Source organism: Mus musculus (genome assembly GCF_000001635.26).
Source record: "Mus musculus strain C57BL/6J chromosome 4 unlocalized genomic contig, GRCm38.p6 C57BL/6J MMCHR4UN_CTG4".
Lineage (NCBI taxonomy): Eukaryota > Metazoa > Chordata > Mammalia > Rodentia > Muridae > Mus > Mus musculus.
Genome location: NT_187053.1, coordinates 64320 through 91261, shown reverse-complemented (window position 1 = coordinate 91261; position 26942 = coordinate 64320). Strand labels below are relative to the sequence as shown.

At 47.1% G+C, this 26942-nt stretch overlaps 1 protein-coding gene and 1 pseudogene across 3 annotated transcripts in view; both read left to right on the top strand.

Moving 5' to 3' along the window:
- Positions 1-5385, top strand: part of Gm7819 (predicted gene 7819) — a 34654-nt pseudogene extending 29269 nt beyond the window's left edge. The window contains exons 3-5 of the transcript NR_152162.1: positions 808-853; positions 1286-1346; positions 1996-5385. The product of NR_152162.1 is annotated as a predicted gene 7819 (transcript). The remainder of the gene's footprint in view (positions 1-807; positions 854-1285; positions 1347-1995) is intronic.
- Positions 5386-5414: 29 nt separating this feature from the next.
- LOC108168679 (protein FAM205A-2-like) lies at positions 5415-21989 on the top strand. Of its 2 annotated transcripts, XM_017318907.2 has the most exons (2): positions 6110-7566; positions 21934-21989. In XM_017318907.2, the coding sequence occupies exons 1-2, from the start codon at positions 6280-6282 to the stop codon at positions 21955-21957; spliced, it is 1311 nt and encodes a 436-aa protein (XP_017174396.1). In that variant the 5' UTR covers positions 6110-6279; the 3' UTR covers positions 21958-21989. The 2 variants fall into 2 exon arrangements, with proteins under 2 accessions (XP_017174395.1, XP_017174396.1); XM_017318906.2 differs by lacking the exon at positions 21934-21989 and having other exon boundaries at positions 5415-8348.
- The last annotated feature ends 4953 nt before the right edge of the window (positions 21990-26942 follow it).

The following is a 26942-nucleotide window of genomic DNA, read 5'->3' as shown; positions in this document are numbered from 1 at the left end:
TCAAGGCTTGGCCCTGGGAGCTATTAGGCACATGGACTCTGGATGTACTAAGAGTAGGATGGCTGGTCTCCTCATGCTGATGAGGTTCTATGTGCTTTCTGTGGGACACTGAATGTCCCTTGTATGTCTATTTCTGCATCTTCATCATTGTCCTAATTGTCTGGCAAGTGCGTCAGAATTACCAAGGATTGAAGTGTGAAAATAGAAGAAGCTGCTGTCGGGTAGGGAAACCCTGTGACCAATACTGAGCTGGTAGAGACGCTTTCAAGATCCATCTTCCACTTATGGCCTCACTACCCCATCTGACAGTTTGGATATGATACTTTGAAGGGTGTTTATATAACACCTTTCTCCTGTGAGGCCGTTCCTTACCAGAATGTTTATGAGTTGTAAACCAAAAACCATTGTATTGCTTTGAATAGAAGATTAGCATTATCTCAGATCTCCCAATACAGGAGAATTTCCCATTTTATTTTGTTACGGCATTTATACCTGGAAAGCTTTTTATATTAGAACACATCCTATATGTGTTCTATTCTTTCTACTCTTTTGCCTGCAAACTCTGGTAAAACATCACCCAGTAGACGGATAGGAAGTAGAGTTCAGATTAGTTTCAAAGAGAACCAGAAAGATGGAGAAGAAGGGAAAGTCAGGGAAAAAAAAAAGTAGAGCCTAGCAGAAGGCAGGGGAGGAGAGCGTAAAAAATACACATAGATAAGGAAAGGAAAGGAAAAGTGCAAGATATTTGTCACAATATGAACACAAAAGAAAGTTCCAGCCTCACATTCTAATATTTTTCTCTTTAAGCGTCATCAAAAAGTCAGACAAAGGGCTAAAGATGCAGCGTCAAGAGGTAAAGTTCCAATGTCCCCTGACTCCCCGCCCCGGGAGAGCTCCCACAGTTCCTCTTCTCTATGACCTTGCCCAGTGCCAAGTGCTCTAACTTCTGAGGTTCCAGAGCCACTAACTGGTGACATTTACAACGGACTGATCTTGATGGGAAATGAGAAATTAAGAATGTTAAAAAAAAAATTCTCTGCCTTACTCCCCTGATAAGAAAGAATTGAGGCGTCCTTAACTATCATTTACTGAGTTTATGACCCTATGGGATTCATTTCACCTATGGGTTTATCAATAAAATAAGCACACTATTAATTATCCCTACAGGGGACAGTGCGTTGTAAATGGTGGTGCTCTACCCAGACAAGGCACAGAGCACCAAGTCTAGGAGCTCAGCTTCCTGTTACTGTAGAATCCCATATAACACTGTGTCCTGATTCCTCAGCCAGGAGACTTTCCCGAGAAGAAGATGAGAAGCCATGCGAGCTGCTCTCTATCATGAAAAGGTGACTTCTTGATCTCTGTATCTAAACTCTGACAATTTCTTGGTCTGATCCAGGCCAGGGGTGAGGAAAGGGGTAACTGAGGGAAGGACAAACACAGGCAGGCAGGTTTGCCAGCTGAGAGGGCTGCCAGGGCAGAGATGGGTCACAGCTCAACAGGGAAGAGCCACCCCACACCCAATCTGTATGTTAGGGTCTCAGCAGGTCTGAATTTCAGAACGGACTCACGCATGCTCTGTAAAGGACATTGCTAGGGTTGCACCCAGACACCAACCTGTCAAGAGAGGGAATTCAGCATAAAGAGGTCACCATGTCATATGGTCTTCCTGCTGCTCCCTTCCAAAGGCAGAGCCTGGGTTTGGCTGGACACTGCTGCTATTACCTCCTGTCTTTCCTCAGAGTGGGGGAGCAGTTGTTGGGATGCCATCTTCCCATCATCTTACCCTCTACTTCATTTCTGGAGAGCACAAAAGATTCCCAAGAGTTTCTGGATACAGCAGCACCCCATGCTTTGAGTGAGGACCTCATTTCCTACAGTGTAGGATTAGAAATTTGGGACTGGAGAAAAGGGCCCAGAAACCTCCAGACACAGTCTTCCAAAGAGGCAGACAAAGTTCGTTCATTAATGGTTGTCTTATTTTTCTCTTCCAAGCCAAAGCTGGGTCCCCAAGCAGGGAAATGTGCGGCAGCTCCTGTGTTTAGATCCCAGCTGCCAAATCTGTGAGGCTGCGACTGAAGAGATTCAGCAGTTAGTGCAGAGTGAGAAAAGTCAGCTCTCCCCTGCTTTTTGGGGACTGAACCAGGGTTCTGCTCACTCTGCACACCTGGAGACGTTACCCATGTCTTTTGAACAGAATATGGAGCTCTGTTCCAGGCACACCAGACCTCATCCACGGGTGCCTGGAAACCAAACACTAACACAACTAACGGGACACTTAACACAGTTGACCAACACATTCGGGGTTCAAGAATGCTAGACTGATCGTCTCCAGCTAGACCAAAATTTTCATCTCGCCAACATGCCCATGGTCTCAGAGACTGTGACTTCTTCAAGGCTCAAGGAACCTATGGTTTTAATGATTGAGGAAACAATAGTGCAAAGCAAAGCAAAGCTTGACCAGGAAAGCCAAGACCTTCATCACGTGAAGAACTGTGTCTTTATTACCCCTGGACCCAAACTTGACACATACTATGTCCTTACATATGGACTCAATGCTGTCTTCCCATCTGCCATTACTTAGTCCTAAAGTCCGTGGGCTTCTTGAACTACAGGTAAAAAAATGCATACATTTCCAGAAGTGGGGTCGTCCGAGACGTGTGGAGGAGTCCCTGAGGCAGCTCATGCCAGACCCAACATTATTTCGTCGATCTCGAGAAAATCCATCTTCCTGCACTCTGAGCAGCAGTTCTAAGGTCATTGAGGACAGAACTGGGATCGTTTCCCACAAGACCAGCAGCTTGTATTCGGCAGGCCAGCCCGTCCAGACCTTCTGGGTTTTCAAATGGCCTGTTATAAACCTGCAACAAGGAAGGCCCTGGCACCAAATTCATACTTGCTTGCCCTCTCATGAAGGTGAACATCTAAGGAATTTCTATCCACTCCCCAGGGCAAAAGCTAATGACTCAGGGGACAATCTTCAGAGTGAATATTATAGCCAGTTATTCTGTGGCCTTCCATCTCTTCACAGTGAGTCCTTGGATGTTACTTACTCTCGGGCCTTTTCTTACCCAAAACACCATGTAAGTCAGCCTTTCCCTCTTCCCCGACCTCTCTGAATGGCAAGACTCCCTGTGAGCGTGAAGGAGCACAGATTACTGTCCCGTTCCTGTCGCTGGCTGAGTGTGAAGCACTGGAACGCCACCTCCTAAAGAAACAACTCAGCAAGCTTCAGTGGGGCCTGCCAGCTCTCCTCCTCCAAAACCAGCGCCGAATGCTGTGTGAAGCACCCAGTGAGGCTAAGACAGTAAAAACTTCCTTGGCAAGGAAGCCCTTTTTACATCCCACCAGGGACATCTTCCCAGAGCACGCAGGAAGGCTGCTGGAATTCCACCTGCAGAAGCATCTGATTCACCTCCGCTGGGGGCTGCCCCAGAGGATCCAGCGCTCCATGAATATGCTGCTCTCCTCAACAGACCCGCAGTCCCTGCCCTGTGGCAGCAGTAGCTTACCCAATGTGAGCATCTCACAGCCCGGGAAACCAGAGGCCAATGGGCCTGGTGACATGTTCTCACTCACAGCGGGCAAAAGGGACAATCCCCATGCCACACTTGTTTGCCAAGACAAGGGAAATGTTGAAAAGCCATGTTGATTCCAAATGTGAACAGATCCGGGAGGGCAAGGTCCCGGCCCAAGTCTGGAAATCTTGGGAATGCAAAATTCCTGGAAGCTTAGCAACAGTGGCTCCCTTCCCTTGGATTCCACAAGGCCAATGCAGGAAGTTACAGGCAGAAAGTAAAAGTGACCCTGACTTACTTCACAAAGTTGTTCCCTGGAAACCAAAGACCCTCAGCCAGGAGACACAAACCTTATCTGGTACTCTCTTTGAACACTGTAAGAAGCCCCAATCCCTGCCTAAGGAAACCATTAAGAAACTGGAGACAACTTTACATCATAAGTATCTGGCCTTCCTGTCAGGCCTGCCTGCCCTTTACTGTGTAGCTCTCTCTAGGCCTGCATCCCCAGCAGTCACTAGCCAACCTAGACTCAGAGAGAAGATGCCCAAAGCTGTCAAAAGCCCATCAAATGCTCTGACTCAAATAACCCCACTTGAGCCCTGCGCTCAGGATGACAGTGGGGTGTCTGCGGACACTGCAGAAGAGTTCCAGCCTGGAGCAGAGGCGGACAGAAGGACAGAGAAGGTGCCTGCAGAGAGTCAGCCTCCCCCATGCAGACCCTACCCAATAAACACACATATCTTGGCCAAACTGAATTTCCACCTGAAAAAAAAGATCCTAGCAATGCAGTTTGGGATTTCTGAAAAGGAAAAGAGAGAATACAAGGAGCTGGGTACAGCCGACCTAGAGAGCGAATCCATCCAGGAATTTCTCAGAAGTCTACACATGTCAGAGAGCACACTGCTTCAGGAACAGCCTGTCGCATGCCCATCTCTGCCAGCCCCAAATGCAAAAGGGGTCCACCCTAAAAAACAGCCAGCTTCTGCAGTACAGGATGTGTGTCAGGCGCAAAGGCCTCCTCCTTCCAAAGCAGTGCCCCATAGTTCTGCCCAGCAGAGCTCCAAGGCCTCGCAATCCCAAAGGGATAAGACCCAAGTCTGTGTTGACATGGAAGCTGGAGGGAAAAGGTTCAACCTAGAGAAATCCAAAGTCGTGGGGGACCTTGGAGAAGGGGACGCAGGTCTTGGGTTTTCCCTGGTCAGTCAAAAGACACGCCAGGATGGAGAGCAGGAGAAGAGGCTCCTGCACAGACCACTCCAGGGCTCCTCACAACAGGGTCACACCTTTCATCTTGAGGATGCCTGTCCACACAGTCCCCGGGAGTCCCCTGAGCTCCAGTTCCCAGACCCACCTCCAGAAGTCTTCATGGAGACAGACTCTGAGCAGGACATGGAAGACAGTCAAAGCGAGGAATCCATTGTCCCAGATCGTCCTCTGAGAAGTCAGTGATGGCCTCCTTATTAACTGCTCCCCATATTGTAGACAGTAAGCTCCGGCCTCGCTCCCGGCAGCTTGGCTCTGTCTCAATATTAGGCAACTCCCGCCATTGCCCTCGGCACTGTCCTAGGTTGGCTTATGCCACTCACCACAGAAACCTACCCTAGCTCCCAGGGTTTACTTCAGAAATGCTCTTCTGGTATTGGAGACCGCCCTGCATGGTGACAGTTTCTAGGCTCCCCAACCTCTGTATCCCTTTAAGAGCACAGCATTGTCATTTTCTTTGATGAACAGGTAGGGACTGCACTACCCAAAATGTATTTTCTATCTCCGAATGAGTTGTCTGTCGTCTTTGTCTCTGCTGTACATTATTAAGAGAAGGTATGAAGGAAATAAAAATGCCCTCATCCTGGGAAGGAGACTTGAACTTACTTCAGACAAGTCAGTTTTCCTTACCCCAACCTAGAATGTGAATTAAACACTTGACCAGAAAGGAAGTCTCTCGTGTATTATACAATAAAGATAAAGATCAGGCTTGAGTTCCTTCACCAAACTCTGCCTGGCTCATATTTTGGGGCCAAAGGTAAAGCGATAAGGGAAAAATTGTGATGTTCTCAATTTAATTATGAAAGTCAAGGGCTGGAATGAAAAAGAAGTAAAAGAAATTAGTGACGGCAGAGAACCATCAAAAAAGATTCTTCACGGTTTGGGACCTTTCCATCCCTTCACAGTGAGTCCTTGGATGTTACTTCCTTGAGTTCTCAAGGTACCTGCAAGAAAAAGGATATGTCTAAGCCCTCCACAGATGCTCAGCCCTCAGGGGTACTCTCGGGCCTTTTCTTACCCAAAACACCATGTAAGTCAGCCTTTCCCTCTTCCCCGACCTCTCTGAATGGCAAGACTCCCTGTGAGCGTGAAGGAGCACAGATTACTGTCCCGTTCCTGTCGCTGGCTGAGTGTGAAGCACTGGAACGCCACCTCCTAAAGAAACAACTCAGCAAGCTTCAGTGGGGCCTGCCAGCTCTCCTCCTCCAAAACCAGCGCCGAATGCTGTGTGAAGCACCCAGTGAGGCTAAGACAGTAAAAACTTCCTTGGCAAGGAAGCCCTTTTTACATCCCACCAGGGACATCTTCCCAGAGCACGCAGGAAGGCTGCTGGAATTCCACCTGCAGAAGCATCTGATTCACCTCCGCTGGGGGCTGCCCCAGAGGATCCAGCGCTCCATGAATATGCTGCTCTCCTCAACAGACCCGCAGTCCCTGCCCTGTGGCAGCAGTAGCTTACCCAATGTGAGCATCTCACAGCCCGGGAAACCAGAGGCCAATGGGCCTGGTGACATGTTCTCACTCACAGCAGGCAAAAGGGACAATCCCCATGCCACACTTGTTTGCCAAGACAAGGGAAATGTTGAAAAGCCATGTTGATTCCAAATGTGAACAGATCCGGGAGGGCAAGGTCCCGGCCCAAGTCTGGAAATCTTGGGAATGCAAAATTCCTGGAAGCTTAGCAACAGTGGCTCCCTTCCCTTGGATTCCACAAGGCCAATGCAGGAAGTTACAGGCAGAAAGTAAAAGTGACCCTGACTTACTTCACAAAGTTGTTCCCTGGAAACCAAAGACCCTCAGCCAGGAGACACAAACCTTATCTGGTACTCTCTTTGAACACTGTAAGAAGCCCCAATCCCTGCCTAAGGAAACCATTAAGAAACTGGAGACAACTTTACATCATAAGTATCTGGCCTTCCTGTCAGGCCTGCCTGCCCTTTACTGTGTAGCTCTCTCTAGGCCTGCATCCCCAGCAGTCACTAGCCAACCTAGACTCAGAGAGAAGATGCCCAAAGCTGTCAAAAGCCCATCAAATGCTCTGACTCAAATAACCCCACTTGAGCCCTGCGCTCAGGATGACAGTGGGGTGTCTGCGGACACTGCAGAAGAGTTCCAGCCTGGAGCAGAGGCGGACAGAAGGACAGAGAAGGTGCCTGCAGAGAGTCAGCCTCCCCCATGCAGACCCTACCCAATAAACACACATATCTTGGCCAAACTGAATTTCCACCTGAAAAAAAAGATCCTAGCAATGCAGTTTGGGATTTCTGAAAAGGAAAAGAGAGAATACAAGGAGCTGGGTACAGCCGACCTAGAGAGCGAATCCATCCAGGAATTTCTCAGAAGTCTACACATGTCAGAGAGCACACTGCTTCAGGAACAGCCTGTCGCATGCCCATCTCTGCCAGCCCCAAATGCAAAAGGGGTCCACCCTAAAAAACAGCCAGCTTCTGCAGTACAGGATGTGTGTCAGGCGCAAAGGCCTCCTCCTTCCAAAGCAGTGCCCCATAGTTCTGCCCAGCAGAGCTCCAAGGCCTCGCAATCCCAAAGGGATAAGACCCAAGTCTGTGTTGACATGGAAGCTGGAGGGAAAAGGTTCAACCTAGAGAAATCCAAAGTCGTGGGGGACCTTGGAGAAGGGGACGCAGGTCTTGGGTTTTCCCTGGTCAGTCAAAAGACACGCCAGGATGGAGAGCAGGAGAAGAGGCTCCTGCACAGACCACTCCAGGGCTCCTCACAACAGGGTCACACCTTTCATCTTGAGGATGCCTGTCCACACAGTCCCCGGGAGTCCCCTGAGCTCCAGTTCCCAGACCCACCTCCAGAAGTCTTCATGGAGACAGACTCTGAGCAGGACATGGAAGACAGTCAAAGCGAGGAATCCATTGTCCCAGAACCTGAAATTCTTTTTTCAATATATTAACCCCAAGATGAAGAGCAAAGCACACACGGAGCCATCCACGGTCTCTTAAACAGTAAAGAAAATGTTGATAGGGGTCTGCCTCATGCCAAGAGCCCCACCAAGAAAACTAAGCCAGAGGACTCCAGAGGGCCCAAGGCCCAGTTTTCGTCCTCTGAGAAGTCAGTGATGGCCTCCTTATTAACTTCTCCCCATATTGTAGACAGTAAGCTCCGGCCTCGCTCCCGGCAGCTTGGCTCTGTCTCAATATTAGGCAACTCCCGCCATTGCCCTCGGCACTGTCCTAGGTTGGCTTATGCCACTCACCACAGAAACCTACCCTAGCTCCCAGGGTTTACTTCAGAAATGCTCTTCTGGTATTGGAGACCGCCCTGCATGGTGACAGTTTCTAGGCTCCCCAACCTCTGTATCCCTTTAAGAGCACAGCATTGTCATTTTCTTTGATGAACAGGTAGGGACTGCACTACCCAAAATGTATTTTCTATCTCCGAATGAGTTGTCTGTCGTCTTTGTCTCTGCTGTACATTATTAAGAGAAGGTATGAAGGAAATAAAAATGCCCTCATCCTGGGAAGGAGACTTGAACTTACTTCAGACAAGTCAGTTTTCCTTACCCCAACCTAGAATGTGAATTAAACACTTGACCAGAAAGGAAGTCTCTCGTGTATTATACAATAAAGATAAAGATCAGGCTTGAGTTCCTTCACCAAACTCTGCCTGGCTCATATTTTGGGGCCAAAGGTAAAGCGATAAGGGAAAAATTGTGATGTTCTCAATTTAATTATGAAAGTCAAGGGCTGGAATGAAAAAGAAGTAAAAGAAATTAGTGACGGCAGAGAACCATCAAAAAAGATTCTTCACGGTTTGGGACCTTTCCCTACATCCTGTCACCACCAGGATTACTGAGTCCTATTTATGCATGAACATTCTGAATGGTTAGCACCAATCAATCTAGAAGAAACTAGGTGCCCAGTGTAGTAGTGTGGGCCTTTAATTCCAGCACTTGCAAGGCAGACACAGGCTGATGGGTGAGTTTGAGGCCCACCTGGCCTACCTAATGAGTTCAAGGCCAGCCAGGGCTGCACAGTAAGGTCCTGTCTCAACAACAAAGGTTCACAGAGACTATCTTCCTCCTTCCCCAAAACACTGCCTTTGCCCATGATCCTACCTTCTCATCTATACCATCATGAGGCCAAATGTACTCAGCTCTGATGGTGACTATTTCCCAACTGTCACATGCACCGGCTGAGGCCGAAAAGTACGACAACTTGTCCCAGGAATGGATTCCTCCTGGCTGGCATCTAACGGCTCCCTGGATTTTTTTAACTTCAGAGATTCCTTGGGACGATGGCTGCCAGTGCATCATAATGTCATTAGTGACATAGTCCAGCCATCGCTTCGATTTAGGATCATCAAAGCCATAGAGTACGGAGCCCTGACACAGGACGAAGTACTCGGATGAGGGTGAGGTCTCTGGAAGCATGGCTTTGAGAAAGACCTTGTACTCAACAAATATGTGAACTGTGGGCCGGATGCTTGTCTCTTATGTCAGAGACTATGCTAAACACAAGACATGGGCTTTGCCATGACAGATCTTCTGAACTTGGTTTAGTCCTTCTTATATATCCAGATTGCCTACTCAATCCCATTATTCACCTCCAACTCTGCAGAGATGAACTGAGTCCCCCACCCCAATGCTCACCTGTAACAACTGCTCCAGTCAGTGTTTCTTACAGAGTCCAATGGCTTCCCCATCTCTCCAGTAGTTTGGCCATAGACAATAGTGCCATCCTTGACTTTTTCACCTGAGAGTTCACATCCAACTCACCAGCCAATCCTGTTATCTCTACAATCAGGGATGCACGCAGACTTGAGCCTATTTGCACGCCCTCTGCTGCTCATCACTGCAGTAGCACACACAGAGATGAGCATAACGCAACCCAGAGCACACAAACATAAGCCTGAAAAAGCTACTAATACAATTTCAGTCTGGAGGCCACTGGCTCGGTATTTCCCTAACCAGCATTTTAGGAGGCTTGTGGACATAAATACAGTCTACATAAAAGGACTCCAGTAACCAGAAGTATCGAAGATTCACAGGTCTTATATAAGCTTAGTTTTTACCTTTAATGTAGAATTTAGTATCCTGGTCCAGAAGATCCTTTAGGGTTTTTTCCTCTGGTGGGTCTATATAGATTATCTTTACACATACGTTTAGAAAAGAGTAGGAATGATTATAGTATATTCACCTGATACACAGCTTCATCTCATACATACACACTGTGGCAAAAATGATTAGAGCAAGCAGATAAAGGCCAGGTCTCAGGGCTGGGGAGATGGTTTCAGGGTTTAGTGGTTGAAAGTACCAGCTTGCCCTTCCAGAGGACTTGGGTGCAGTTCCCACAACCCACATGTTGCCTCACAGCCACCTGTAACTTCGGTTTCAGAGAATCCGGTGCCCTTTTCTGGCCTCCAGGGACATCAGCGTGCACATGGTATGCAACCATCCACGCCGACAAAACACACACATGTACTAAATAATCTTCAAAAAAAATTTGAGAGAAAAAAAAAAAAGAAAACAAAGATCAGGTTTTAACCAGATAAAGCAGGATCTTCTAACGGATGTGTTCTGTTTCTGAATGGTACCAAACACAAGCAACAGAAATGCCAAGAGTTTTATTGGTGATTCTGTATTTAAGCTTTAAATGCCATGCACACCACGCAGAGTACGGCACTTACTGATTTCCTTGCAGAGCCTAATCTTTTTTTTTTTTTTTGGTTTGTTTTTTCGAGACAGGGTCTCTCTGTGTAGCCCTGGCTGTCCTGGAACTCACTCTGTAGACCAGGCTGGCCTCGAACTCAGAAATCCGCCTGCCTCTGCCTCCCAAGTGCTGGGATTAAAGGCGTGTGCCACCACACCCGGCAGCCTAATCTTCTATTCAGACTTTTGTGTAATGTCTGGATGAAGCTCAGACACATAGCATGTGAAGCCTGCAGATGTATATGCATATCTAGATACTAGATAAGGAATATAAAATATAGTATAATAACCTAAAATAGTAAGTGTGTATTTAGCCAGAGCTAGAAAATGATGATTTTAAACAAATAAACATTCTTTTGAGACTCAGTAAAGAAAGCAAATATCTTTATTGGCTTAGCAACTAAAGTGGAGACATATTAATTTTCAGAACATCTTTCATTTTTATCTTACCAATAAGTTTAAATTAACAGTGTCAAAGATTTACCAAAATCATATGAACCAAATAGCACTTAGGGCTGATTTTTTTTTAACTTAAAAAAAGTTTCTATGTATATGTGTTTGCTTACATATATGTATATGTACCATATGAGTATCTGGTTCCCACATTGGGCATCAGAGCCCCTGGAGCTGGAGTCAGTCAGTTGTAAGCTGCTGTGTAGGTGCTGGGAACAGAACCCAGGTCCTCTAGAAGTACAGCCAGTGCCCTTAACCACTGAGCCATCTCTCCAGGCCCCATTTAGGGCTGATTTAATTGTTTTAACTTACACAGACACTCACTGATCTATAACACCATTAGTACAGTGCAAACATAAAAATGTAAGGATAAATGTAGGCATGCATACAGAACACGTGTGTACACAGCCATTCATAAAAGCCCATAGGCTGGATTGCTTTCATTATACACAGCATTTTGTCCATTTTTCATCTCTCTCTCTCTCTCTCTCTCTCTCTCTCTCTCTCTCTCTCTCTCTCAATGGGGTTTTATTGATAGCTCTGGCTGCCCTGGAACTCACTGGGTAGAATAGGCTGGCCTCAAACTCAGAGTTTCTCCTGGGTCTGCCTCCCCAGTACTGGGATTAAAATCATTAAACTACCACACTCAGTGGTTAGATCTGCATTTCTTTCTTTCTTTTTTTTTTTTTTTAACAGAGACAGGGTTTCTCTGTGTAGCCCTGGCTGTCCTGGAACTCACTTGGTAGACCAGGCTGGCCTCAAACTAAGAAATCCGCCTGCCTCTGACTCCCAAGTGCTGGGATTAAAGTCATGCACCATCACACCCGTCTTAGATCTGCATTTCTAAATGCAATGAGACTCGGTAGAAATTTACTCAAAGACACTGAGTTTATCCAAACATCACTTAGAAAGTCTTGTATAAAAACCCAGTGGAAATCAACAGGTCAACAAGTGGGAGTGTTTTACAGTTTATAAGTGGGTATTGCCCCTGACTTGAGCTTATAAGCAGGTAATGCCCTTTCAAAGGGAAATGTCTTTTGCTGTGAATTTTTCTTTTTGTTTTAATATTTATTTTGTTTTATGTGCGTTGGTGTGAGGGTGTCAGATCTCCTGGAACAGGAGTTATACACAGTTGTGAGCTGCCATGTAGGTGCTGGGGACTGAGTCGGGGAACTCTGGAAGAGCAGCCAGTGCTCTTAACCACTGAGTCATCTCTCTAGCTCCATTACTGTCAATTTTTAAATGGCTAACCAAAACAGGAGGTGCCCATACTTTAGAGATCTGTCTAGGCAGATGTAAACTGTGTGACAGTTTAGTGTGACTCCTATTCTAATCAGATCCAGCTCTTCAAGAAGAGTACTTTCCCATCCACCCAACGGGACCTGCCTGGGTGATCTGCAGGTCCTCCCTGTCCTATCACTCCAGAGTCAGAGGGAGATCACACAGATGTGAGAACCTAGTAGGTCAGGTGCACAAAGCAAACAAAGAAATTGTTTTCCCCCAAAACAATTTCTCCCGCCCCGAGTATCAGCCATGGGCTTGTACCTCACAAAGGCCCACTAACCAACGCTCTCCTGTCTCCCCGTTTCTGGGATTGATGACCCCTAGAATCCAAGATGTGGTCATCCACGGTGCAAGAGAGGAACGGGGGAAACAGGGAAAAACACTTAGATGAAAGAAAACACCAAGGTGAAGACAGGCTGTGTAGATAAACCCGGTAACAAGAGGTATAGGCTACCAAATCCTGGTTCTGATGCCAGAAAAAAACAAAAACAAAAAACAAACAAACAAAAAGCCAGGAAGGTCCTCATCTGATGTCAGAAAGATTCCAGAAAGGTACTTGAGGGTCATCACTTCTCCCCCTGGAGCCTCAGGTTTACAACTTAGATTTCCTGCAACCTACCTGGGGTGATTCTCACAAAAAGGTATCTCTCAGCCTCCTCACCATCAGACAGTCTACTACATCATCTCAGTCAAGCATTCCTGCCTTACAGTGAGTACCAGAAACAACAGCAGAAAACAACACCTACCCCCTTCTTCCCCCCCCAAACATATACATACATACATACATACATACACATATACACACATACATACCCACACACATACACCCACATACACACATAGACACACACATAGACACAGATACACACACAGATACACACATATACATACATATATACACACACACATATACATACATATATACACACACATATACAAACATACACACATACACACATACTGACACATACACACACACACACACACACACACTCCTTCTTTCAATGGTTGGTAGCTTTATATTCACAAGAAGTTACCTTCCAGTAGGAACACAATCATGTCCCACCTTACTCCTCAAAGACAAGACTGGGTAAGGCAGGCAGAAATTCAGCTAGGTCACCTAGACAGTGTGCTGTAATCTCAGCAACAGAACAGTGATTCCAGGCAAGGCTATCCAGGGAGTGAGTGAAAATGGAGACATAGAAGGACTGGGACTTAAGGTGCTTTTACCTTAAGAAACTGAAGGACTGGGGTACAGTGTAGCAGTAGAGAGTTTGCCTGTGACAGGCCTTGCATGTGGTCCCTAGAAGTGGGGTGGGGGTATAAGCCTGAATCTAGAGGAGAAGCTAATACACAGAAAAAACATTGAAACATAGTAGCCCCTGTGGTAGCAAAAACAACAGAAGACTCTGTCACCCTGGAAGTGAAAAGAGGATGATTTTTCAAGAAGAAAGTGATGAATGGCATGTCTGCCGTGTGAGGTGCAGACATCTGATTTAGCTGCAGAAAGATTATTCACAGCCTGGAGAAGAACAGCCTTGGGTGAGTGAACCACACAGACATGATGGGAAAGTATCAAGAGAAAAAAAGTGGAGCCAGGTATGGAGGGTTATGCCTAAAAAGTCCAATATTTGGGGGCTGAGAAAGGAAGACGGTGAGAGAGAGAGAGAGAGAGAGAGAGAGAGAGAGAGAGAGAGAGAGAGAGAGAGAGAAGGAGAGAGAGAGAGAGAGTAGGAAGTGACAGGAAGGGAAGAGAGAGACAAAAGAGAAAGAACAGGCTTTGCTCCCACAAATAGAACACAAAATTAATGGGAGCCCCTCGTGTGCCATCAGTTAGTGTGTTGTCAATGACTGGGGGCTGGGAGGGGGAGGAATCTAGGAAGGGACAATGGCTTCCCAGGAGAGTCAAGCTAAGGAAAGAATGAAGGCAGAGAAGGGCTCTCTAAGTTAGCGTAGAAGTTTCTATTAGGCACAAACATCTGGTAGCAGCATAAGAGCCCAGGTAAGTTGAAGTTGCTGTTGGTGCCTCTGAAGCAGGTGTTCATGGAACATAGGAGCCGCAAGAACGAATCCAGTACTGAGTGCCCAGAGCCTCAGAGCACCCGAGCGCTCAGCAGAGGATCAGGGAGCAGTGCTGTCTGAGGAGAGACCCAGGGAGTAGGGGAGTGAGGCCTCCCTAGGTTCTCATTCATCCTTCAGGGTCATAGACCATACTCTAAGGGAGAGACTTTTTGTTTTGGGGTCCACAAAATATTCTCATTGATGCTTAGTGGCCACCAAAGAGCCCTCAGAATGTGCTGCTGCTGCAACTGCTGCTTCACCCTTCCAACATGACACAGAGAGGCCAAGAACTCTAATGCTAGGCTTAGTGATGATATGGTGTCAGGGGTAAGAGGACGCTCTTGATCTTAAGAAAATCTATCTTCAGAAGCCAACTCATCAAACCAATAAGAAGCAGACACAAGGCTTACTAACTCCAGCAGAACACATTTGTTTGGTATGACATGTCCACAGCAGAAAGCCCACATGGTAAAAACATGGGCATGTCCCCACTTTGAGTGGTAGATGACCCTGCACATAAAGGAAGGAAGCCCGGGCCTTAGTTGGTCCAGAGGGCAGAGAGCACAAGACCATGCCTGCTGAGCCAACATTCTCCCAGGTGTTTTCCTGAAGCATCTTCAAAATGGAAAGGAGGTCTTGTGACAGGCACATCCTCTGCCTGGTGGGAGCTGGGCAGAGAGCCACAGCTGGAGGAGTCCGGGGCCAGGGAGTAATAAAGGGAATTGACTCAAATGTCATGGTGGCCCAAGGTAGGAAGGTGGGTTACTGTGCACACATCCTGGTTTAGGGTGGAGCAGGTCCTTCCGAAAGCTCCCCACAGGCTCCTGCCTGTCACAATCCATCATGGGCTCATGCTGCTGACCCACCTCCCACAGCAAAGGGCTGGGGAGATGAACTGCAACAGAGACTTTCGGGATCCTGAGTTCTCAGCAGAGAAGTGAGCTAGAAGACAGAGGCCGAGACTATGATTCAGCAGGATGCCGATGGAGGATGGAGCCTCCCCAACCCTTCCCACAATCCCAGCACAGCCCCATCCATTCCCTTCCCTCAGACTTAAGAGAGGGAAACTCTGAAGAAGCAAAAGCCTCACGAAAGCACAAATTCAAGTGGCGCCTGCCTTTAATCCCAGCACTTGGGAGTCAGAGGCAGGCAGATTTCTGAGTTCAAGGCCAGCCTGGTCTTCAGAGTGAGTTCCAGGACAACCAGGAAACCCTATCTTGAAAAACAAAAACAAAAACAAAAACAAAAAAAAAAAAGAAGAAGAAATAAAAAAGAATTTACAGCCTAGATTTAGTGGTAGATGGCAAGAATATATCAGTGCTTGATTAGAACTGTGAAGGTCACTCTAGCACTTCCTGACATGATAAACGGCACTGACCTTCTAGAACATTCCCTTTTGGCTCTCAAGAAGAACATTTCAAAATAGCCTGGAAGACATGAGGCCCCGCTCCTAGCTCAAGAGTTATTGGCAGTTGATGGCTCCTAGGAAGGGAAGAATAAGTTTTCTTTAAGGGCATGGACCTTGGTAAGTCACTAAATTCCAACGGGTGGCTCCATAATCCTTAGCTCATGGGCTGCACAAATTGCACTCAATGGGATATAAAATAGATTTAAAGGAGACATGAGGTTGGGAGGGGGCAGGGATGGGTACAGATCTTGGGTGGGTTCTTAAACAACGCGTTCTCACGCCCGGCCAGGAAGAACACAACAAACCAGAATCTTCTGCGGCAAAGCTTTATTGGTTACATCTTTATGGGCCAGAGCACAAGCCCCAAGCCCCCAAAACGAAAGCCCCCCTCTTGCTACATCTTTAGGAGCAAGAGTGCAGCGCGCCAGGGCGCAGAGAAAGAATGGCGGAAAGAGCGCGCGGCGCGCAGAGAGAGAGGAGGGCGGAAAACCCCGTCCTTATTTAGGAGAGTTATCTTTTGCCTCGGACGCATCACTCCCTGATTGGCTGCAGCCCATGGCCGAGTTGGCGTCACGGGAAAGGCAGAGTACATGGGGCGGAGAACCACCCTAGGCACATGCGCAGATTATTTGTTTACCACTTAGAACACAGGATGTCAGCGCCATCTTGTGACGGCGAATGTAGGGGCGGCTCCCAACATCTCCCCCTTTCCTTTTAAATAGGAGCAATAGGCCACCCATATTAATGAGAGTGGAGATAGAGGTCAAATCCCCAGTGTGCAGGTAAAGGAGCCATGTACAGGATTAGCTCTTAGGCTCACAGGCTTTTACCCAGAGCAACCCTGACCTGCTCCCGTGTCGTTTTGCCTGGAGAGAAGGACACTTGGACACTCAACCTTCTTGAAAGATGACATGTCTCCCTAGAATAGGCTCATATGCCGCAGAGCCCTTCTACTGCAGTGCTTAGCCGTGCAACTCTCTCGGGCTGCTGAAGCACACTCACTCTATTCCGTGCAATGAGACTAGCCTCGTGGGGGTGCAAGAGCTGAGTGGCCAGCGACCTATTGCCTAAGCATATATAACCATAAATCAGGGGAAGCACCGTGTTCTAGTACTGCAAGTGCCTGGGCAATAACCACCTTGTCTCTCCTAGTTTGGGCCTTAAGCTTACAGACCAACCAAAGAAGCAACACTAATCTACAGCAAAGTGTATCTCCAAATAATATCAATCCCACCCATTCTTTAAAGAAGGGAAATGCTGAGGAGATCCAATTGGGTAATCCTTTGGTCAGGGACAGGTCCAAGCGCGTGGAGTTGACCTGAAGTCTCAATTCCCGAGGGATCTGTTCAAATTCAGCCGTCCAATTCTGTAACATATACTGAAAAAGACTTTTTGACAAATTAGCTGCCCTAGTAAATTTTTCATACTGAATGGAAGTAACACACAATCCTGGAAACTTTTGTTCACATCCCAGCTGAGCTATTTGCCATAATACATCTAGTTGTACCTGGACAAGATCTATGAGTTGATTAACCAGCATGAGGCCACCCTGTATCTTGACATTAGCTGAGACCTGTTTATCTATGACTGTAGTCACTGAGGCTGACAAAGTGTTAATGGTGTCAGTCATCTGGACCTGTCCAGACAGAGCCAAGGCTGTCTGAATCAAGGCCAAACCCAGTTCCCAGTTAATGGTAAAAAAGCAGGGGAATACTTGAGCATTATACATCACCGTCATTAGGAGTGGAAATGTCGACATTATCCCCCAACGCTGCTCTCTATTATTGACGCCCTGGACATCACCAAGACGAGGGACATCAGTATTCCCTTGGTCAGTCTGGATTTTTCGGGTGAGTCTTTCTGGTATCCAAAATGGGTTGTCTTCATTCTGTGGGAAAACACAGATAGCTCCCCTGGATCTTATCAAGATAGGATCCGGGCCATACCATTTATTATCAAGGACATTTTTCCATTTAACCATCTCATTGGGCCTATCTGGCTCTGAACAATGACGTTCAGCCGCAGTATGGCCATGAGCATCAATATTTAAAAAATTGAGTGTAAAGAGTGCCATAGACACAGACACTCTTGGTACTCGGGGTAGAGTCTCGATTCCCCCCTTCTGTTTTAATAGATAGGATTTGAGGGTGCGATGCGCACGCTCAACAATACCCTGTCCTTGAGGGTTGTATGGAAGTCCAGTCAGGTGGGTCACGTCCATCTGACGGCAGAACTGCTGGAATTTTTGAGATGTATAAGCTGGTCCATTATCAGTCTTAAGGAGTTTGGGTTTCCCCCAAGCACTCCATGCTTCAAGGCAATGTTGAATCACATGTGAGGCTTTTTCTCCGGTTAAAGGAGAAGCAAACATGATGCCAGAGCATGTGTCAATGGACACATGGAGATATTGAAGTTTTCTAAAGGAAGAAACATGTGTAACATCCATTTGCCAGACCTGTAGAGGTCGAATACCGCGTGGGTTAATTCCCACATGAGGAACTGGCAAGAACTCACAGCAGCTTTGACATTGAGTAACAATGTCACGGGCTTCTTGTCAGGGAGAAACGACTGCGTAATGTTTCAGCCGTCACATGAAAATTATTATGAAAATTTCTTGCAGCCTCTACCGGGGATGATAGGGCAGCAGCCACCACTTTAGTGGCCTTATCTGCCAAATCGTTTCCCAGAGCCATGGGGCCAGGTAGGCCTGAATGGGCTCTAACATGAGTAATATAAACAGGAGATCTTCTAGATAACAAAACTAATTGTATCTGCTGAAAAATATTGGCAACTCTACTGGAAGGCTTAATCACTCCAGCCACTTCTAAAAGATTTACTGCATTAACCACATAACAGGAATCTGACACAATATTAAGGGGTTCTAAAAAGGTTTTTAAAACTTCTAAAACCACTAAACATTCTACCACTTGAGGTGAATTTTCATTATATTGTTTGGATACCACTTTACCATTAGTCACATAGGCACCTATGCCAGTTTTTGATCCATCAGTATATACCACAATCCCATTTTTAAGTGGGTTTCTTACTGTTATTTGTGGAAACACAACAGATTGATTTTGGGCAAACTGTAAAATTGGATGCTTTGGATAATGGTTATCTATTTTTCCTGAAAAGGAGGTAACTAAAACTGCCCAATCATTAGATGTGGCTGCCAAGGTTTGAACCTGTGCAGCGGTATAAGGTACAATTAAAAGATATGGACTTCGCCCAAAATGGGTGATTGCTGCTTTTAGGCCTTTAAGGGCAAGCTGTGCAATTGCATCAGGATACCAATCTATTATTTTAGCTGGGGATACGTTTGGATGGATCCACAACAATGGCCCATTCTGCCACAAAACTGCGGTTGGCAATTGTGCTGTCTTAAAGACACACAAACTGAAAGGCTGTGAATCCTCAATACGTTGTAATTGTGCATTCTGTAAGGCTTTTTCCACTTTTTGTAAGGCCTGGTTAGCAGCTAGAGTAAGAGCCCTAGGGGAGGAGATATGAGGATCTCCTTCTAAAATACCAAACAAAGGCCTTAACTTAGCGGAAGGAATCTCTAAAAAAGGTCTGAGCCAATTAATATCTCCCAACAGCTTTTGAAAATCATTTAAGGTATGGAGGTGATCTCTTCTTATCTAAACATGTAAATATTGATTTCTCTCAAAGGAGGAAATATGCGTGACATCCATTTGTCAGACCTGTAATGGCCTGACGCCACGAGGGTTTACCCCTACGTGAGTAGATAAAATTTGACAACAATCTAAAGGCATTATTAAGTAATCAGAATCATTTCCAGTAGAACCGATCTCTCTGGCAGCTCTAGGAATACCAGAGGAAGAAAAAACAGCCATGTAGGCTTGGCAAAATTATTAGTTGAGCTATTCTATCCCCTTGTGATATAGAAAAGACAACTTGAGGACAAGAACAGAGAACCTGAAGTTCCCCTTTATAATCCTGATCTACAACTCCAGGGTGGACAATAAGACCTTGTAGGCTGCAAGAGCCTGCCTCTGTCATTCTGGCCACAAAATCTGAGGATGACTCCTGAGGTCCCTGGATGATCTTTATTAAGTTGTGCAGTGGCTTCACCTGCTCGGGAGAGCGCCTTCCAGGCCCTAATAGCCTTTTCATCTGATTCAGAACTACTAAGAACTGGCTCCCTGAGCTCACCTAGTGATGAGTATAGGCTCCTTCTCCTAGAAACCTCCGCTGATTGATCTTTTTTCTTTTCTTTTTCCTTCTCCTTTCTTCTAATCTCTCCCCAGGTATTCTTACCTGACCTAAACTTTTCCTCGGGTTTAAGACCCTTGGAAAGGCCTGTATACTTATTTTGTGTACCATATTTTCTCTTTGTTCCTACTCTCTCTCCCCACTTTACTTCTGATAGATTGTCCTGAATTTCCTCTAGAATTTTTAGCCCTATCTTAATCACTTGATAACATGTGAAAAGGAACAAAAGGGCTCCTAACACTAGAAAAAATTTAAGGCCAAACATACCTTGTAAAGCCATTTCCCACTTTACTTCTGATAGACTGTCTTGACTTTTCTTAGAAAGTTTAAGGCCAGACTTACCTTGTAAAGCTATTTTCCACTTTACTTCTGATAGACTGTCTTAAATCTCGTTAGAAAGTTCAAGGCCAGACTTACCTTGTAAAGCTATACTTACGGGTTACCGCCGTTCCCCAGCTGAGGAGTTCTGAATCCAGACTGGATCCTTCTCAACAGTCTGTTCCACGGGAACCTTTATAACCGTGACCCGCAGTTCTGGTTCCGGAATGAGGGATCTTCCTTGCGCCGGTGATGGTAAACTCTCGTCCCGAGTTTTTCTCGTCCCGGAATTCGGCACCAATTCTTAAACACCGCGTTCTCACGCCCGGCCAGGAAGAACACAACAAACCAGAATCTTCTGCGGCAAAGCTTTATTGGTTACATCTTTATGGGCCAGAGCACAAGCCCCAAGCCCCCAAAACGAAAGCCCCCCTCTTGCTACATCTTTAGGAGCAAGAGTGCAGCGCGCCAGGGCGCAGAGAGAGAATGGCGGAAAGAGCGCGCGGCGCGCAGAGAGAGAGGAGGGCGGAAAACCCCGTCCTTATTTAGGAGAGTTATCTTTTGCCTCGGACGCATCACTCCCTGATTGGCTGCAGCCCATGGCCGAGTTGGCGTCACGGGAAAGGCAGAGTACATGGGGCGGAGAACCACCCTAGGCACATGCGCAGATTATTTGTTTACCACTTAGAACACAGGATGTCAGCGCCATCTTGTGACGGCGAATGTAGGGGCGGCTCCCAACAGTGGGTCTTGGAGGAGTTATGAGAATCAATGGGTGTGGCTACAATAAATACACTGCTACTCAGTAACTGCTGTGCTCTGGTCCCTACTGTGCCAACCCCCTAGGGCCTAATCTCCAACTGGACAGACAAAGAACAAAAATGGTCCCTTTGTCCACCACAAGGAGAAGAAAGAAATGAAGACAACGTTGAGGCATGTGTAAACAAGAGTTCTTACCGCACACAGATGCCGGGACACAGGACAGAACTGTGCCTAGTAGGACTGGGCATGCAGAACACTGTCTCTTCTCATACCCAGAGACTGAAGTCTGGGCCCTGCGCACATGGTTGGGAAAAGAGCATGGGGAGAAAGGAAGCCGGGGAAAGAATCGGGAAAGATCTTGTTTCCAGAGGGTGGGCGCTGCCAACTGCTGCCCTTCTTGCCTTCTCCCTCTCCACACATCTCTCAGCCCCTGCCCAGGCAAGGAGCATGGGGGATTTCCAGAGTGTAGCACTTCCAAGGTCAGGCCTGCTTCAGAGGCCAGAGGGCCGGGGGCCTGGGCAGGCAGCCTGACCCGTGGGAATCCAGACAGCGGGAAGGGAAGCCATTATTTGCGGTAAATCGCTCTGGCAGCTGGGGTGTGTCAGGGGGGACGGGGGTGGGGTGTCAAAAGGAGAGGCTGAAGCAGACTCACATGGAAACAGAGACCCAATCACACAGGTTCATATGACAAAGTCAACCACACCACTCAAAACTGAACCAGACCGTGAAAAATCTTGTCTAGAAAATGCACCTCCATAGACAATACCCCAAATCTGACATGTTGGAGCAGACACAGGCAAGACAGTCATGCAGACAAAAAGACAGGCTTACATACAAAACTATATAGCCAGTCACATGGATCTAAATGCTGTCCAACCCCATCCTTTAAGCACCTCTCCCCCAGTAAGCCTCTAGCTTTCTTCTGATCCCTCCTTCCTTTCTGCTGAGACCAGGTCTCACTATGTAGCCCTAGCTGACTCGGAACTAACTCTGTAGGCAGGTCAACCTCTAACTCAAAGAGATCTACCTGCCTCTACCTCCAGAGAACTGGAATTAATGGCATTCCACCATGCTGACCCTTCTCCCTCCTTTAAATCTGGTTTGTAACTTCTATCCTATTGCCTGTCGTTAATGGGATAGCCTTGGATTCATGTGTATATCCTGATCTCAACAACTTGGTCAGGTCTTAAATATCCACAAAAGGAGGGTCTTGCCCAGTGGCAGAGCACTAGCCTCACATATGAAGGCTTTTGATTTGCTCTTGAGTTCTATAGGGAAAAATTCAGAACACCAGTGACCCCAATACTTGAGAATGTTCAGAAGTTAATTATGGCAAAGATAGGTGCATGCCAGAAACTGTTCTCAGGGACAGACTCTCTTTTAAGATCTACCAAAGTCAGGTGTGAGTTCACGACCCTCTTTAGAACCCCACCTACCACACATCACATGAAAAGCCTCAGTTTACCCAGGGTCCCATGCCTGCAGACTACTGACCCCCTACAGTCTGACATAGCAGGTAAAAGGGAACAACAAACTAGGCAGACATGCCTGATCCAAGTCACCCTTAGGGAACCATCAAAGTCCCAGGTGCCCCAGAAGGGGGCCCTGGCACAGGCATGGTTCCTTTTATAGCTCTATGGCAAGCTTTAATGTTAGCTGCAATCCCACTGCAAGCCCAGCCTTACAGCCATACTCCTAATCAAACTCCAGCCTCATTCCCAGAAAGAGAAGGGTGGTGTGGTAAATGCCAACAAGGTGCTTGAATGGCCAAATGAGCACAGAAGGCTTTGGTGTTCCTTCTCCCTTGGACCTGGATGGCCACCTGCCCTGCTTGGATAGCTCTGGAGAGACTTACAGCCTCACACAGGGAACCTAGAAAGCAGCCCAGCAGACTCTCCCCATATCAGAGCAGAATTGCACATAACCATATATCCCTCCCTGAATTGTCTTAGAAGTTCAGAACCAACCTCCAACATACAATGTAAACTCCTTGGCCGATCCTAACCTCAAACCCAAATTCAGTGCCCGACTCCATTCTGTCTTCAAAAGACCAATCCAACATATGCCAGCCTTTAACAGCAAGAATCACAACCCAGTTCAAAACCCCACACTAACATCAGCAGGATCCTTCCCTGTGCTGGCCATAACCCTATTCTAATCTGATCTCAGATCAACACCATTCTGGGCATCCATCTAATTCCAAACCCAACCTGAACAGTTGCACACTGGGTAACATACACCTCTATGCTGGGCGTACGACTTTCACAGCTTCAGGGACTCAGTGGCTCTCGCTGGCACAGCCACCATCGGCTTTTGTCCATGAGGTACCTTATTCCTGGGATGGCTCACTCAGTGCTCGGCCGGGAACCCAGGAGCACCAAAACACCCAGGCCTTTTGACCCTGGTGGAATATGCAGACCCATGGGTCCTGGCATACCCCAAAGCCTCTTCCAGGATTAGCTCAACCTTTGAGCTGAAATTCCCACCATACCCTCCCCTTGGCTCTTGTCTGCCAAACTCAGAGGGAGCATCTGCTGCCCTGGAGGCCCCGAGGAGACAGGAGCAGGCGGGCACAGAGCTGAAGCGAATGTGGCTATTCCAATACGGGGATTTCCAGACTCTTGCAACACCTAAGACGTCTACCCCAGAATGGCCCCAGGTACCCGCCCCAGACAGGTAGTGGACCTGCTGGAAGTGAGGCTGAGAGAGGTAGCAATGCACACGGCTCCTCTCTCACTCGCTCTAGGGACTTGGTCTGTCTCGTTGTTAGCGTTAGCATCAGTCACGCTCTCTGCCCCACTCCTTACACCCAGGTACGAGCGTAGAAACCCTCTGCTTCTGAGCCTCCATGGGCCTGTCAAACAGTAACCAGGTTTCCTGAGGAGTCAAGACTTTCACATTAAGGACTGGAATACTTAAGCAGACACTCGAATCTCAGCCTGACACCCATTGGTCTCTGTGCCCTTTCTGCACTGTTTACATGCAGTCTGGCTCAGGGACCCAAAGCGGTTCTAGGATGTAAACCCCTAGACCTCCGTGTTTGTGTTAGGGTTCAGGTGGGATAGTGGGCTAGGATGAGGCCAGCAGCTAAAGGCAGAAGACCAGGTGGGCGTGGGTCTCTGGAGTCCTGAGAACAGTAACAATTCCTTCCTCATCTAACTTCCTGCCAGCCTTGCTTCTTCCCAGGCTACCTCAGTGTCTCTAGTCACAGACCAGGTAGGGGCAGGTCCCATTAATCTCCTTTGTTTTCAAGACAGATGTTTCCTTCCCTAGCTTTTTCCCACCAAGGTTTCCAGCCCCATCAAACCTTCAGTTACCCACAGAGCCTTCATTTGAACTCTAAGCTCAGAAGCAAGCAGGAAGACCACTTGACCCCGAAACCCCAGGATGCAACATCTCTTTGAGGCTGTTCTATCTCTACAGGCTCACGTCCGACAGGAGAGGTTCCTGGTCTGTGCTAGGAAGAGTTTTCAGGATCCAGGAATGTGGGCAGTGATGGGACCTGAGGGGAAGCCACAGATAAAGACAAGGCAGGATCTTAGGTGAGAGAGAAGCGCCTAGATATTTTAGAAGTCAAATCCACACGGCCCCTTTTCACTCTTCATCCCCCTCCCCCACCTTTCTTTCCTGTGCTAGGCTGGAAAGTAACCTTCCTCCAGAGAGGCAACTGGGACATCATTTCCTCTGGTCACCTTGGTTCCTTCCCACGAGATTTTTGCCCATCTGGAGTGTGGGATGGGAACAGAAGCAGCCCAGGTGGCTCTTTCAGCATCACCCGTCAAATGCTTGGAATTACCTGGACAACCTGGGTAAAAATACAGATTACTTGGCTCTGTTCTGAGAGTCTATTTAAGTTGATCTGGGATAATGGCAGATGCGTTTATTTTTAACAAGCTTTCCAGGGGATTCTTAGTGCAGCCTGTTTGGGAAAGAGTCGAATTCAGGATGGCTGTCATCTACATACCTAGCTCTAAGCCCTGCTATCTTCCTTTTTTAGAAAACTCAGAGACAAGTTACTGCTTTAGGGTTCTCTAGGGGAGCCAAGCAGATAGAACAGATACATATTCAAAAGGATATTTATTAGACTGGCTTATACAGTAGCACCCGGGCTACTCAACAATGATGGTCTTTACACTGGAGAAGCTAAGAGCCTGGCAGCTGCTGTCCACAAGGCTGAATACCTTAGCATGTCAGTCTGGCACTGATGGCCTAGCGGAGTCCCTGAAAGCCACTGGTCTTAAGGTTGGAAGCCAGAAGAATCAGGGTTCTGACATCAACAAGGAAAGGCAGTGGCAGCAACAGAGTAAGTAGATAAACTCACCAGAAAGACTCAAGGCAAGCAGGCACAATGTAAAAGTATGTTGTCCCTCTGACCTTCTTATAGCTGAACAGTTACTGGAAGGAACTACCCACTTCAAGTGGGTAGTCCTGTGTCTATGATGTGCCTACCCACTTCAAGTGGGTAGTCCTGGCTCTGTGATGTCTACCCACTGTAGCCAGGAAAATCCCAGGGCTGGAGAAATGGCTTGATGAGTGAAAACATTTATCTTGAAAGCCTGATAGCCTGAGGTCAAGCCCAGAACCCATGAGAAAAAGGCAGGTGCAGTTGCATGCATCTGTAGACCTGGCATTCCCATAGTAAAAACGGAGGTAAAGACAGAAACCTTTGCCTCAGTGAGATGGAAGGCAAGAACTGTCACCCCAGAGTTGTCCTCCGACCTTCATAATTGAGAGCTATGGCACATGCAAGCTCAGATGCATGCATACTCTCTCTGTATCTCTCTCTCTCTCTCTCTCTCTCTCTCTCTCTCTCTCTCTCTCTCTCTCTCTCTCACACACACACACACACACACACACACAGAGAGAGAGAGAGAGACTAGTTAATTTTAAAAGAAAACAAAAACCTTCCTAGGTATTCTCAGAGGCTGACCTTATTCTAGATACCCCTCACAGGTGTGACCAGAGGTTTATCTCCTAATTCCAGACCCACTCAGGTTGACAACTAAAATCAACCACCAGAGAGGAGACTGAGAGCTCTCCTAGAGGACCGGGGTTTACTTCCCTGCCCCCGCTCGGGGTGACTTACGGCTGCCTAGAACTGACTCCAGCTCCAGAACACCCACGTGACACAGATCCATACACACAAAAAATAAAACACAGCTCCAATGTGGCTTACACACCTTTAGTCCTAGCACTCAGGAAGCAAAGACGGATCTCTGAGTTTGAAGCCAGCCTGCTTGATCTACATAATGAGTAACAGACCAGGCCAACCTACATGAGACTCTGTTTCAAAAGGAAGAGAAAGAGAGAAGGAAGGAAGGAAGGAAGGAAGGAAGGAAGGAAGGAAGGAAGGAAGAAAGGACGGAAGGGAGGGAGGGAGGGAGGGAGGGAGGGAGGGAGAGAGAGAGAAAGAGAGAAAGAAAGAGAGAGAGAGAGAGAGAGAGAGAGAGAGAGAGAGAGAGAGAAAGAAAGAAAGAAAGAAAGAAAGAAAGAAAGAAAGAAAGAAAGAAAAAGAAGGAAGGAAGGAAGGAAGGATAACAACCAGAGCTACTCACTACCTTCTGTGTCACCTCCACAGAGGAAACAAATAGATGGGAATTTAAATTTTTCTAGTGCCAAGATCTAGGTTTAAAAAAAAAAAAAGAAAAAAGAAAAAATCTAAGACATCTGTCTTGTTTTATTTGAGACAATGTCTCACTGGCTGTCATAATAACTCAATTTGTAGACCAGGCCGGCCTCAAACTCACAGAGATCCAATTGCCTCTGCCACCCGAGCACTGGGATTAAAGGTATATGTCCTCTGATTCAGGACATATTATCTCTTATTTTTCCCCAGCCATTTTCCAGGAAAACCACCTTCTTGCTAGCAAGGATGCTCCATGCCCTGCATAGTGTCTCAGTCTGCTAGAAACCTCAGTTCCAGGGGCGTGGCTATTCTCTCAGCCCTTGTGACCAGTTCTTC